This window comes from Nanorana parkeri, unplaced genomic scaffold (assembly GCF_000935625.1).
Source record: "Nanorana parkeri isolate BGI_ZX_2015 unplaced genomic scaffold, ASM93562v1 scaffold18, whole genome shotgun sequence".
Taxonomy (NCBI): Eukaryota; Metazoa; Chordata; class Amphibia; order Anura; family Dicroglossidae; genus Nanorana; species Nanorana parkeri.
In genome coordinates this window covers 3,091,339-3,106,658 of record NW_017306286.1, presented here as the reverse complement: position 1 = coordinate 3,106,658, position 15,320 = coordinate 3,091,339, and the positions used below count along the sequence as shown (strand labels likewise).

At 38.4% G+C, this 15,320-nt stretch overlaps 1 protein-coding gene across 1 annotated transcript in view; it reads right to left on the bottom strand.

Moving 5' to 3' along the window:
* Positions 1–3,093: 3,093 nt before the first annotated feature.
* CRYBB3 (crystallin beta B3) overlaps positions 3,094–15,320 on the bottom strand; it is a 14,522-nt gene continuing 2,295 nt past the window's right edge. Inside the window, exons 2-6 of the mRNA XM_018560651.1 lie at positions 10,320–10,400; positions 8,910–9,028; positions 6,297–6,429; positions 5,254–5,396; positions 3,094–3,453 (exon numbers count right to left, since the gene is read on the bottom strand). Coding sequence (XP_018416153.1) covers positions 3,240–3,453; positions 5,254–5,396; positions 6,297–6,429; positions 8,910–9,028; positions 10,320–10,400 — 690 coding nt within the window. The 3' untranslated portion in view covers positions 3,094–3,239. The remainder of the gene's footprint in view (positions 3,454–5,253; positions 5,397–6,296; positions 6,430–8,909; positions 9,029–10,319; positions 10,401–15,320) is intronic.

The following is a 15,320-nucleotide window of genomic DNA, read 5'->3' as shown; positions in this document are numbered from 1 at the left end:
AGATCTACCACCGAACTAGGTCTTATTTTCGGGGTAGGTCTTATATTACAGATATTACAGAAATCCCTGAAGATATTGCTAGGTCTTATTTTCGGGTTAAGTCTTACTTACGGGGAAACACGGTAGATTCTGTCCTTTCTGCAGCATGTAACCAGTATATCAATGGTCTGGCAAGAATGTACTTAAATAAATGAGGGTCTGATAAATACAATTGTATTATATTATGGGGGTATGTATAATAATGTGTGTGGGGGGAATCCATCACTTCTAATATATACAAATCACAATATAATATTAGTACTTTTTTAGTGATTTTTAACCCACATTGTTAGCCAATAATGATTATGCATGCTGACACAATTTTTCATGAATTGTGTTCTCACCTGTTATAAAAAAAAAAAAGTCTTACATTTTTGTAGTTAAAAAAATGCATAAAAGTCTATGATATATGTGTCTTTGCCCATACTACTGTGGACCTGAAAATGTGCTCTGATTCTAAAATATTTAATAGAACCAATGTTAAAAAAGAAAATCCAGAGTACAATGATTGTAAACGGAATCATTTACCCCTCACAAATGAGCCTAACTTGCAGGCTATTTAACTTCAAACATTCAGTCCTGTGAACGTAACGCGACATTTTTTTAAATTCTTCAGTGCGCATTGGAAGGGAAAAATGTTTTCCTCCGCATTCAAAACATTTCACCTTGCTTCAGAAGCTCAAATTAGGTCCTCTCCACATTAAGTCAATGTAGGCAAGCACAGTATATATGGCTAACTATATATATGTATATATTGCAAAACAATACCGGCGCCTTCAAATCCGAAAAGAGCCCAGCAGTAAAAATACAGCAAACACGATGGAGGCAGCTCCCACAGATTAGATGGACCACCAGTCTATGAGAAAAGGAACAAAAGAGAGCGCCTCCATAGTGTAAAAATGTTATTTAATAGTAAAAACACGCAGCTCTAAGGCTGTACTTACAACAGTTCGATAGAATAAAAACCAGTAGAATAAGGTGAGAGGACGGAACCCCGGGCAGGGAGAATCTGGAGCGATGTAAAACACCAGTAACCTCGATCCCTGTATTGATAAATGGTTTACGCGTTGTTGGGGCACGCCCCCTTCATCAGAACCAATGGCTAACTGGTATAGATGTCAATGCTGATGCCAGAAATTAAACCAGACTATATTTATTGAAATATATGTATATGTCACATCAAAGTAAAATCAAGGATACCAATAAAAATACAATATTTTACTTACTTTTTCCTAATTATGAGCTTATTCTCAGAAGTTAGTTTAGTCCACTGGCTCTGATATAAAGTATGGTTGTTGACTAGTTCTGGTTGTCAATTTTGTCATAAATGGCAAATAATAAAATGGCTATCTGCACTTGTCCCCCCAGCTACAATTGTCATTGTTGATATTAAACATTTTCAGACTTCTCCTGACAATTTTTAGCATATTCATATTTATAAAAATGTTCTATTAAAATGACATTACAAAGATATGTATTGATTACTAAATAAGCCAAAGGGATTGATATATTAGATATTAGGAGTAGAGCATGTTCCCCTTGCAGAGTGAGTTTTTACTTTGGAAGGGAATTTTTACTTAGCTTAGTGAATGTACGGTAGTGAAAACTCGCTTTGCGCAGAATACCCAATTGCATGTAAGGAACATTTTTAAAAATCAGAGTTTTTGCTTGCACATGATTGGATGAGGAAAGTCAGCAGAGCTTCACCACATTCACTAAGCTAAGTGAAAATCCCCTTGCAAACTGAAAATTCACTTTGCTCAGTAAACAGCCTGAACGTTTTTAGTAATTCAATCCCATTACTTTCAGTGTAGATTTTCACAGTAGGTTAAAACACCACAGCTCCCAGAACATACGCCACCTCCCATCACCTGAATAATTGGAGAGATGTACAGGCAAAACAGATATGAGATGAGATGTGAGACCAGCTCACATTGGGGGTAGTAAAGGAAAACTGTCCTACAGGAATTCCTATAGCAATTAATAAATATAATTTCATTACCAAATCTAGAATGACAGCTGGAAGAAGATATATATTTATGACTTTTTCTGTAGCTAGACTTTTATACATAAGCCCTTATGTCTTGTTTCCTCATCACTGATAGCAACATCGTTTATTATGGGTTGGACTTGATGGACGTATGTCTTTATTCAACCAGAAATACTATGTAACTATGTTTTACGTTTCCATTGTGCTGAGTGCAATATAGTATTCTTTCTTACAGTCACAAATTCCATCCAGTTTTGTAGCTTCATTATCAAATTGTAATGTTACTTACTTATTGGAAGAACGCTACACCTCCAGTTAGCAAAGCCAGACTGATAGAAATCCCCTATATAACATCATTGCATAGCATTTAATCCCCAAGTTGAATTTAAAATGAAATGTAACTATCTTTAATGCGCTCATAATTACATGAATCATTGTTTCTATATTTGCCTGGATTTCAGCTTTTAAGTCAACCTCAACTTTCAAGCTTGCCCCTATTAGCACATTGCGATATAACACCAAAGCGAAGCTTAAAGGAGAACTATGGGGTCAGGGCTTTTCCCCATAGTTCTCCTTAGGGTAACGGGAGGACACAAACTAGCGTCCTCCCGTCACCCTAGGCTCAGTATACCGCGAGCTACAGCTCGCGGTATACTGAGACGCCGCAGCCGGAGCGGATCCCGACATCGATGTCGAGATCCGCCCACCTGCGTGAGTGACAGCTGGTTCTGCCTATCTAGAGGCAGAGCCAGCTGTACCCGCCCTCTCCCCCGTCCGTTCCGCCTGTAAGCGCTGGCGGATCGGAGAAGGGAGAGGGGAATCCAGCCCCTCCCCTGTCACGGCAGAGAGCCGTGACAGGATCGAGAGGTGAGCGAACCCGGTATGTGTTCGCTCACCTCCCGATCTACTGAGCCGACCTGTGACAGTCTCATTGTCACAGGTTGGCTAGAACTATGAGGTGAGTGAAAAGCACTCACCTCATAGTTCTCCTTTAACTATATTTAACTTAAAAGTATAATGCATGACAGATATAATGCATAACAGAATTCCATCCAACAACATGATTTAGTGATGCAGTAACCTTTATTTAAGATTACAGACTGACACATTAAAGAGACGTTATCAAGTTTTAAAATCATATTATGCGTCTCTTCTTGCCGTGCTTGTCAGCAGAAGAGGGTGAGATCTGGTGAGCTTGCTTTGTTCTCCTTCAGCTACTGGCAGGGGCTGGGGCAGGGGCAGCAGCAGCTGCAGCCACAGGGGCAGGAGCAAAGCATCCACGCTTGTGCCACTGCATATCACGAATACGGCGAACGGACTGGATCTGAGGCTGGTTGGCTTCCCAGTCATTCCAGTGTCTGTACTCATTCTTCTCAAAGACATACTGACGACCTCTGTAGCCTGGGTATTCATAACCTACCCATCTGAAATAAAAACAAATTGGATGAACGGCACATTTCAGTTGATGTTGTTATCAAGGAATACACAGCAATACAATAGCAAAATGATCTCCTTGTATAACATATATGTTTTTTTTCACCAAAATACATGATAAATTACACAGTAAGTTCAATTTCTATCTACAGATTTAAAATGAACCTGGTTAGATCTTTTCCACATACTAGAAACAAGTAACGCTGATCCGCCTGCTAATCCAGGCTACAAAGTACCACTTTTCCTGATGCCATTACATCTTGTTGTTCAAGCCCTGAAGAAGGGGGAGTCAAATTCCCCCAAAGCATGCTGGCTTTATTTGATATTTCTATTCAAATGAACAACTTACAACATGAAAAGGACGTTCATTGGGCTTTCAATGGTGCAAGTAAAAACTGTTAAGATAAAAACATATTTTATTCTACTGCATTAAAATCAATTTGAGAGGTGTTGATCATTTGTAGATATGTACATTTTTTTAAAATTCTTTATGAAAAGAAAAGAGACCCCAAGGGTGAGTACAATAATTGGTACAAAAGTGTTATAAACACGGTATAATAAGGCTTACATATAAGAATGGACACGCATATCAAAATATGTTCCAGTTCAATGATAATAGTGTATGTCACACCAATACAATTTGTGTAAATTCTCTCCTCACCCCCCTGGGGATTCTTTTTTTTTTTTAAGGTTCAAGTATTTAGGTAAGAAAACCAACAAAGAACTTATGACTAACTTTATCAAACCTGGGGAATAAAATTTCGGAAGGCGGGGAAAAAAAAAAACACGGTAAGAGAAATACAATCAGTAGAAACGTAGCGAGACCATGTGAAAGCCAGGGGCAATTCCGACAGTTACCCTTCCCCTAAGGTCTAGCAGGAGGAGTAGCTAAGCCTCAACAATAAGTTCGATCAGAAAGAAAGGAGAGGTACTCTGGAGAGGACACAAATTCCATCCAGTAAAACCACCTACGACTGAAGTCATCAACTGTGTTTTATCTGATTTTAACGCAGAACAATAAAATATGTTTTTATGTTCATGGTTTTTGGTTGCACCATTGAAAGCCCCATTAACATCCTTTTCATGTTGTATACTTTATAGGGGTGGGTCCCAACCAACTACAGTTCCCTATGGTCTGGAACTTATCTGTTCAAATAAATAACTTAAACAAACCTTCATGACAATTTTTAAGAGGTGCTCCTAATCACACTCCTAGGATAAGCTTTTCCACCTGACCTTTACAGCATGCCCAGCAGCATCATATGTTCTAAAGCTATTCAAGTCCCTCCTGACAATAATACTGACTCATGTCACTTTACAGCTGCAATAAAAACTGTCTCTCTGCTACCTGGCAGCTATCCAGGTACTCAGGAAGCAGGGAAAGGGAGGTCTTTATTGTGATCTTTTTTTCAAGAATTCATTATTTCGCATTAGAAACAGCTTGATAGGCGAGTGTGGGCTTGTTATACTACTCATTTATTGCTTGTTATTTACAAATATGTAAGCAATTTAATGTCTGTATTCTGGACACAGATGCACTTATATTTCCAGGTACAGATATGTAGGTGGAAAGCATTCATTTTGGGTGTCTTGTGCATATTAAAATAACACTTTCTCTTATCCACTCGGTTACATACATAGTACCTGAATGGATTTTCACCAGCTGCTGCTTAGAGCATGATGGATAATATTTGTTTTACTTTGTTACCCACAATATGCGAGTAAGATATTTTTTCAGTGAGTAACCAAATGTAAGAAATAAAATGGCCACTTAAAGTAAATGTTCTTACGTTCCATTGAGAACTTTAATACTGGCCACACGGTCCTGGAAGCCATGAGCCCACAGACTGGGTACATCGTCATCCACAATCTCCATCTTCCTTCCATTGTAGCCAGCGTTCTCAAACAGGTGGATTTTGTGGTCAGCACTATCCTGTTAAATATATATAGAATTAAAGATTTGAATTAGAAACTTTATAAATAAATGGGATAATTTAATACAAAAGCAGCAACCTAATAAATGTGTCCATAAATGTTAGAGGGCAGTTTAACATGCAGACACCATCTGGCCTTTCGCACTTTGGTCTACTGGACGTTTTACAAACATGACTGTTCAGCTCACCTAAATGCCCCTGTTCCTGGGAATGTAAAGGAGAAATATAAACAGAAGAGGAAGGAGGGAAACAATAGTAATAAAGGCACATTTCTAATCCACCTTGTTGCCTGTTCCTCCATGTAGCTGCTGTATGAAGGCTTCATGGAGGCCTCCAACAGATGGAAGATAGTTGCCTGCAAATAGTTTGATTTGGTGACTACTATCTCATGCCCATTTACTAGTAAATGCTAGACCTGTAACGATGCTACACTTTTGGTCATTTTTTTTATAAGAATGGCTTTCATTGTCATAAATAGATTCATATAGCCACTGAACACCATGAACTACTCTCTCTGTAACATTTTTACATAACTCATAAAAATGAGCACAGAAATAGCATGGGCTATTTATGCACACCAAGACTGCCCAGACTGGTACTGACAGTTCTCTGTGATCTGGTGTTTTACCTGGATTTATTATATGTATTTCTTATTAAAGTCTGTTTGTGTTAAGTAAAGTAAAATGTAGCCAACAAAAGAGCAACCAATCAATGACAGATGTCATTGGCAAAACTACTACTACTACTGCTTCCTCCAGTTAGCGCTGTTATTGTCGTGATATTACTCTTTATTCCTTTTTCTTAACATTCATTATGTAAGATTTTCCTGCACTTCTTTAGCTATAGCACAATATTCCATTGAACACTAAAAAAGCATTTTGTAGGTTTTTCCAACTCACAATGTTTAAGGGACGGATGGACATGACATAGTCACTCCTGTGGCTGTTAGACCAGGTGTCCCATCGTGGATAGTCACCCTTCTCCAGGACAAACTGTTCCCCGCCAAATGCTTGACGTTCAAAGCTGAGCCATCTGCAGCCAGAGGGGAAAGAAAATGTTTAGATATTTCAGTTATGCGTGACCAGTGACACATAGCTACTTGATAAAGTCATATACTATCCTGTTTAGAGCAAGGAAAGCACATTGTTAGCGTATGTCTGTTAAAGTGTATCTAAACTGAAGAAAAATGTAAATTTACTGCAGTTTACCAATCCTAGGGTGACAACACTCACATACTGTATACATGAAGGAGCAGCGTTGTTAACCTAGGGCTGGAAGTATATTAGAACTACAGGCAGAATGGTGTTTTGTTGTCCACAGAGAGAACTAGGAGCTAACTGGTAACAGTCATTAGAGCAGAGTGTACAGGAAGATATCAGCTCACAAGATTTTTGAAGGGAATAACAGGTTTTTTTTGCACGTATTGAGCAGTTACATCCAAAATCTTACAACGGTATATTTAAAAGACCAAAAGGAAGCAATTCAGGGAAGTGCATTGTTAAAGGAGAAGTATTGGAAGAGCAAAATATACTCTTCCCAATACTTAGAGCCAGTGTGTAACACTGTGGGTGTCACATGCCAGCTCCATATATCGAGTGCTAAGTGATCGCAAACTGTCAGTCACCGCTCCCTGAAGGGATTTCCCCCTCCCCTTTCTGTTTCTCCAGCGCTCATTGGAGGAATAGACAGGGGAGGCGGAGGGCACAGCACAGCTCTGGCTCTAGAGAGGCAGAACCAGCTGTCAATCAGGCAGCCAGGTGGATCTCAACAATATTTTTAGGGTCATGGCTGACTGCAGCATGGCTCTGCACTATCAGCAAATAATGGTCAGTAGCCTGCTATGTGCTGACTTTGGGTCAGGAATTAAATGTAGTCCTTTGACCCAAAAGTGGACTAAAGCCAAAAAAGATTTACATACACTTTAAACAGAAATGTTGTTAATGTCCCACCTCTCAATGCGATGCTTAGGTGAGGACTGTTTAGAACTATCCCTAGGAGGTGATAACAAGCACTTTCGGTGTCAGAAGCATTATCTCACACAGAGATTTTCTATGTGATCTGGCTAAACCGTCCCTCTTTTAAATGAGAAAAGGGGAGCAACGTTATGTGTTACTGCAAAAATTGGGTGAGTTGTACGAGAAACTGTCAGTCCCAGCACTGCAGATGTTTCCATTCCTGTCATTTTCCTGGGCTGTGCTGACATTTGATTCATGGGAAGAGTACATTTAAAAACAGTTCTCCTCTAAGACAACATTGAATACATAGGGGGATATTTATTAAAACTGGAGCAGACAGAATCTGGAGCAGTTGCAATCAGTTCCAATCAGCTGCAGTCACTGTTTAGGTATTCTGAAAGCAGTTGGCACCGGTTGTCACAAAACAACAGCCTGATGGGCAATTCCTGCATCCATGCTGGATGGAGGAATATGTTAGATTTCTTTTGCACAGCCAACGGTCTAAATGAAAGAAATCTATTAGTTTATGACCAGCTTAGGTTTAAATTCAGAGTACATTTTTATAGATACCACTAAATTATTGTTATGTTATCGTAGAGTATGCATACCGCATAGAATCTGTCTAAGAACGGTGGGTCTCTATAGTCATTATGATGTGAAACACCCACAATGGCTTTAGGGCACACGTGTAAACACAATAATGTGATTTGGCAATGAGCCCAGCTGATTTTTGTATGAGTATACTTTAAATGGCCTTGAATACACATAGGCATTAGTTCTACCAGTTTAGTTATTAATTATGTCCTGCAATAAACCATCTTCCAGTAAATACAGCTTTCATAGATATTTACAGTCAAAAGTCAGTTTAAAGCCCAAGATATCAGAACAGTAGAGAAATATGCAACTAATTTAACTGTGAAAACAATGACTTAATGCAGTGTGATACTTGGTAACGCATAAAGTTCTCTACTGATCTATTATTTCCTAGGAAACAAAAGCGCATCAATTGTTACTTTGTGAGAACAGATCATTGGAATCATATTCGTGGCAAATCTGCAAGAGGTCCTAGCCTGGTTAATTGCAGCCTAAAAGTGCTGGGGTCCTGAGTTAATTTCCTACAAGCGACAATATCATCACAGGGTTTATGTCTGTTCAGAAGGATTGCCTCCAGGTTATGCAATTTCCTCCCACAACCCAATAAAATTCTAGTGGGGTCAATCAGCCCCTCATAAAATTGCACAAATGTCTATTTGTAACTGATAGTTGGCTATATCCAGCTACGGCAATGGTGTGGACGGTTCGTTGTACACAGTAAAGCATCTCAGAAGATGTTGACCTTATCTAAATGAGAAATGTGATGAGTGTTTGGAGTATGGAGATAGTATACTGAAAGGTCAATAGTACTGTTTCAGGTACACCTCATAAATCAGACTTGGACTGAGGTGACATTAGGAAAATGGGAGATTAATTCTTTCATCTTCTATTTATTATATCAGATGTTTGATCAGAGTGTTCTATCTGTGGTTCAATCCTTTATCCCACGTATGATCTACTCACGGTCCAGATTCCACCTGGATGGATCCAACTTTCTCAAGTCCTTTATCTGACAAATTCTGGCATTCCCCAGTGAGCTCACACTTTTTACCCTGGAAATTCTCCAATTCATAGAGTGTGATCTGAAGGAACATAAATCAAAATAGCTGTATTTATTGGTTTAGTTTTTGTTTTGTTTTTTTTTAACTTTGTTTGGTTAAGATCTCTACAAAAACTCTACAATCTTGATAATTGTTACATGGTCGGCAGTATATTAGAAAATAAATACCCCACTATACTTATATTTCAATTGGGTGGATAGAAATAGGATACACTATCCTTATATAGCGCCAACAATGTTAGGCTCTTTACATAGTACATTTACATCAGTCATGGAGCTTATAATCTAAGGTGCCTGATTCACATGCATACACGGCTGATTTAGACAGGAGCCAATTAACCTACCAGCATGTCTTTGGAGTGTGGGAGGAAACCAGAGTGCCCAGATGAGACCCACACAACCAAACTCCTTGCAGACAGTGTCCTGACCAGGATTTGAACCATGGACCCTCAGTGCTGCAAGCCAGAAGTGCTAACCACTATGCCATAGCTATTCAAGACATGTGCAAGCTTTCTTAGTGAGCATAGGACTGGATAGGACAATGATGTAAAAAACAAAAACCTTAAATTGCAGCTAAGGTCTGCATAGCATTTGTTAACATTTATAAGGGGAAGTCACATGCAAAATTTAGTTTCACGGTGCACATATGCTATTAAATCTATTCTCTTCCATAGACTATAAAGCATATGCTTTGGTGGGGACACACTAGAAAACGAGGAAAGAAGTACTTAAAAAAAAAAAAAAAAAAAAAAAAAAAAAAAAGCCTCCAGCAAAGGAGGGTCTTCTTAAAGGAGAAATGAAAAAAAAAACTGGCTTTAATATCACTTTAAAGAGTAGGGGAATATTACAATCTTTTTTTATAGATGTTACGATTCTACAGAAATTAGAAGTTGTAGAAGTTATTATTTTAAATGACCACTTGAACTTCCTACAGTGTATTATTGCTACTGAGACTTTCATCCAAAACCACACTATAACACATAGGGATAGGGGTCTATTTACAAATAAATATCACACAAGCTTCATCATTTTCCCCCAGGATTCACACATTTTGCCAATTGAATACAGTTAAAAATTTTGTGTGAAAGTTGTTTGAATCCTAAAGAACAGATATACAATATCTTCAACAGATAAATTAAACATCAGGATTCAGTAATACATATACAAACCTGATCAAAAGCAAAGCAAAACTGAGAAATGCAACAAATCTACAATGCTTAATTAAAAATAAGTATTTAAAAAAAAGACAATTTCTGAATTCAGAAATTCTGACTTTACATGAAGGGTGAACAACGATAGGTAACTAGTCTTACCTTGTAGTTGCCACCAATTCCTCCGTGGCTCTTTCCAGCTGCCATTTGTTCAGGGGTACTCTGTGGTTCAGTCATGTTTACCTGTAGAGTAGAAAATCCTTCAGTGTTACAAACTGTCTATTGCTTAAAAAAATAAAAGCATGGTATAGTGCAGAGAATAACAATGAATTTACAGAGCAAGACAAATAATACAGCTCACCCTATCAATTATCCAACGCTTGGGAGTCTCGTACACAGCAGCAAAACACTTTTCATACAAGAAAATCAAACCAAATGTCAACAAGCAAGAAAATATGTTTTTTAAGTGATCTAGTGGGGATCTAGTGGTGTGTCTGTAAGCAGACAACAATCTAAAAGGGAAACTATAGTGTTTTATTTTGTTTACATTTTATATATATTATATCTGTTTATAAACTGATATCTCATACCATCATTTGAAAAATGTGTGCAAAATCCCTTCTTTACAAATCAATGTTTACTACTGGCTGCTTTCATGCTCCAGTGTGTGCAGCGCATGTTGGGCTGTCTACTAAGTAAGCCCAGCACTAGTTCTGCACTTGTTAAATGTTCCTGCACACCAAAGAGTCTGAGCCCAAGTAAGCTCAGCACTAGTTCTGCACCTGGTGAATGTTCCTGCAGACCAAAGAGTCTGCGCATACCATTTATTCTGGAAGAAGAAGATGACGTGTGTGTGTAATTTACCTGTGTATGTTTATGGTAAGATTCTGTTATTCAGATCTGTCACAGCACACCACTAAACCAGTTATCTGAAGTTCTGGCGCTCATCACCTGCTGGCTGCCAATGAGCAAATATTAAATATTTATAAGCAACATTTCATATTTACCTTAAAAACAATAAAACTTAAAATTGAAAACTTAAACATTTAAAAATGTTTTCCTTAAATTTTTTTCCTGAACATAATTGATAAATGCGTATAATAAATACGTATAATGGCATGAATACCACGGAGATAATAAATGAAAAGGTAACGGATTATTTCTTGTGTTGTATTAGGGGCTTTTTCATTGGATCTTACAAGATAATTCATATATGTAATGTAACTTTATAGCAAGTAATTACATGTTCTAAAATGCTTTTCAATAGGTTTTAAGAAGATATTAATAATTTAGGTGATAGAGATGGTGGGGATGTATTTTGCAAAGCTATAGATAACAATAGACATTTCCCTGCTACTTCCTGTGGGAAAGCCTTTCATTGTTGACCTCAACGGTCAACTGCATTGCCTTAAGAATAAATGTGAAATGCACTGCGCCTGCACAGTGTGAGTTTCTCTAAAGAGGCTGTGTGGCAGTCTACCTCACAGTGTAGATCTTAATGAATACTGGAAAGGAAAAAAAGCACACTTGGGGGTATGGGGGAACTACTTTTTAAAGATAACTGTACTAATAGCATAGTTATCCTTTCATCTACCGCTTATTATATGTCCTTTTAGATACATTGTTGTAAATTCTAATAGCAACTCTTTCACATGAAATGCATAATAAATGTTTTTGTTGATGATATGGTCTAGTACACATACTACAACATGATGAAGAAGGGGTGAAACTTCTAGAAATAGGGAGAAGAGCCACTTCAAAGTTGTGAAAAGCAGGATAACTTTGAGGGAACATTTGAAGACTATGCTCCAAAGCTTCCACCAAGGAGATATTAACATATAAAACACCTCATTCATGCCAGCAATGTTAGAATTGATGTGAGTCATCTTTAAAAAAGGCTGATGTGAGCAATCTAAAGCTGAAAATCAGAGTATGGAGTATGTTCTAAAAACTCTCCCTTTGGTCAGGCCTCTGCCTTGCAGCACTGATGGTCCCTGGTTCCAAACCTGGCCAGGTCACTATCTACAAGGAGTTTGCATGTTCTCCCTGTGCCTGTCCCTGAAACCCTGTGGGTTTCCTCTGGGTACTTTGGTTTCCTCCCACACTCCAAAGACATGCTTGTAGGTTAATTGGCTCCTATTTAAATTGGCCCTTGGATGTATGCATGTGTGATAGTGACCTTAGATGATAAGCTCCTTGAGGGCAGGGAGTGATGTGAATGCGCATGTGTGTAAAGTGTTGCGTAAATATGTCAGTACTAAATGAATACCAGAAATAAATAATAAACTGAAGCAAGGGTGGGGAAGCTGCCTAAAGATACAGCAGTGTATACAATTGACCAAGACAAAGGTCATCTAGCTGTGAGGTGGAGGGAAAATCTAAATCTAGTCACATATGTAATAATCTCAATGCACAACCGCCATTCAATTCCTTTTAGCTCTACTATACCCATGTAGTAGATATCCTACCTACAAATTCCATTGAATGCTTTTCTACTACAAATTTGGTAAATAGAGATTTTACTCTCCCCCATCATATTCGACCTTTTGGGCAGCATTGTCCTCAATTCACATATTTACCGGCCTGGCAAATCCAGCATTGTCACTCTGCAATCTAATGTTCAGGGTCCTGCGTCATTGTCTTTGGCTCCTCAATCATCCAGCTTCAGACAACCAGCCCCTGAAGATGTGCTCCTGAAACCTCCTGGGATAAGTGACCAGGAAGCCCAAGAAGCTGCAGGAGTAGGACATGTTATTCTCGCCTAGGCAAGAATGGCTGCGGAGGGTGGGGCCTGAATGAAAGTTTAAAAAATCTACAAACAGGAAAATAAAAACATTCTATTTCAAATAAGGGTGTAGGGTTTACTTTTAGAGTGAAGGTCCACTTCAAGACTGTAAATTGCATGACCCCCCCCCCTATGTGTTTGGCCAGCTGAAAAAATGCAACAAATAAAATCCAGCAAAAATAATGATCTTTTTCCACCAAGGCACCAGTATGCTTCCTCTTCACTCCTGACACTAAGATACACTGAGGGGAGTTCATCAAAACTAGAGCAGACCGAATCTGAAGCAGTTGCCTATAGCTATCATCATTTTCAAAGCTTAACTGAACAAACCGAAGAGAGAAACTGATTGGTTACTATGGGCAACTGCTCCAAATTCTGTCTACTCAGTCTACTGCATAACTTTGCTTTTATTCAGGCTTTTATCCTTAAATTCAACCTGGTTATTCTGCCAGTAACATACTCCCTGTCCAAGGCTGACAATGCTCACACATTTTAATGTATCTATGGAGGAACAATGTTGTCACCCTAAGACAGGAAGTGTTTTAGAACTAAAAACATATAAACAACTCCTCCTCTCCTCTTCTCTATAACAAAAAAGGGAGGTACACAGCAAAACACAGCTCACATTCTGAGGCCGGCTCTCCACTCCAATTATGTCCCATGTGCAGGCAAAGAGTGCGCTGCCGCTTCAAATAACCAGGTTTAAAGGATAGCACATTGCACAGGATCTGCACTGAAGATAAAATAGTTATTCAAGGAGCAAAAACACAAACTATCATTCCTCCCACATGCATCCTAGACCTCTCCAGGAATAACACTGTGTTTTTTGCTCCTTGAATAAACATTTTCAGGGTTACACACAAAAGGGTGAAGAGTTTGGAGAAGGCAGGAGAAGTGAACAATCTAGGGCAATGTAGCTGATTTGGAAAAAATTATCTAATTCAGTTCTCTTTCCAGTTCAGCTATGTTGTCCTAGATTGTTCACTTCTCCTGCCTTCTCCAAACTTTTGTGAATAGCCCTATTTATCTTTGGTGAAGATGCAGAGGAGTGCGGTATTTTTTGAACATGATAGAAGTCAAAAAAGAGAATTGGGAACAATGTGACTGGTAACTGTGCATCACAGACAGAGAGCACAGGAAGTTATCAGATCACAAAATGTCTGGCAGGAGCAACGGCTATTTGTTTGTATTTATCAAACAGATATAACAAACTCTTACAATTGATTGTGTATTTAACAGACCAAAGGGAGCACATAAGTGAAGTTTATTGTTTGGGTTTACATGCACTTTAAACTTTTGCATTTAAAGCAGAACTGAAGCCAACTTTTTTTAGTTATGGATAGAGTAAGGGAAATTATAACCCCTGCCAGCTTTTTTTGACATCTGTGTCCCATTGGGGAGATTCCCATTACTTCCTTTCCAATAGCCACAAAAGGAAATTGAACAAGGAACAGGGAAATTTCTGGTGGTCAGCAGGGTCACCAAAACTAGTGTGCCCATTGGACGTTTTCCCCTCTATTCATGTTCTGATGACAACACAAAATGTGGGATTTTACTTTCAGTGATAACAGACATCAGGACAAACAGAGAGGGTGAATGTCCACGGAGATACAGACAGCAATAAAAGCCTGACAGATTTTCTACTCTACTCCACTCTACTCTACTCCTGACAGATCTTCCACTCTACACAAAATAGTTTTGGCTTCAGTTGCAATTTTTATATTTTGAGTGTAATATTGTTAAATACATTGAGAATAGTTGTCTGTATCTGATATAGGTACAGGTGTATTATATTATACATCAGATAGGAAATATTACATGGCCATATTCAAACCAACCTGTAGCTTTCTATTTATCTTGTCATTGGGTAATACATAAATATTTAGTAAATGAAATACTTCAGATGAAAACTGGCTATAAAAGCAACTGTGAAATGTTGAAATCTGTTTGGGAAATGTCTTGCAATTGCACTTGTGGGTGTAAATATGAGAACCATCTGTGAATATCAAACGTATGACCTTTGCATCTAATGAGATATTGCTAGACATTAAACTGTCCAGCCCAGAAGGCTTTGTCATTAACCAGGTGAATGAGCTTTTCAGACCTAAAGGTCTTCTCATCGGTAATGAAATTCGTCTCCACACCGCGTGACACTTCTTTTCTTGACCTATAGAAGGTGCATGTTATGTAAAACCGTCCATGTTATTATTATAATTCAAAATAGTATTTTGCATGCAGACAATAAATGCACCAATGTCCACCAGTAACACTGGCACATAAGTCACCTTATGTCAGCGCACAGTGCTTGTTTATCAGCTGTAATAAATAAAATCTATTAACCACTAGTGGGCCACTGTCATAGTTTTGTACATTGTATA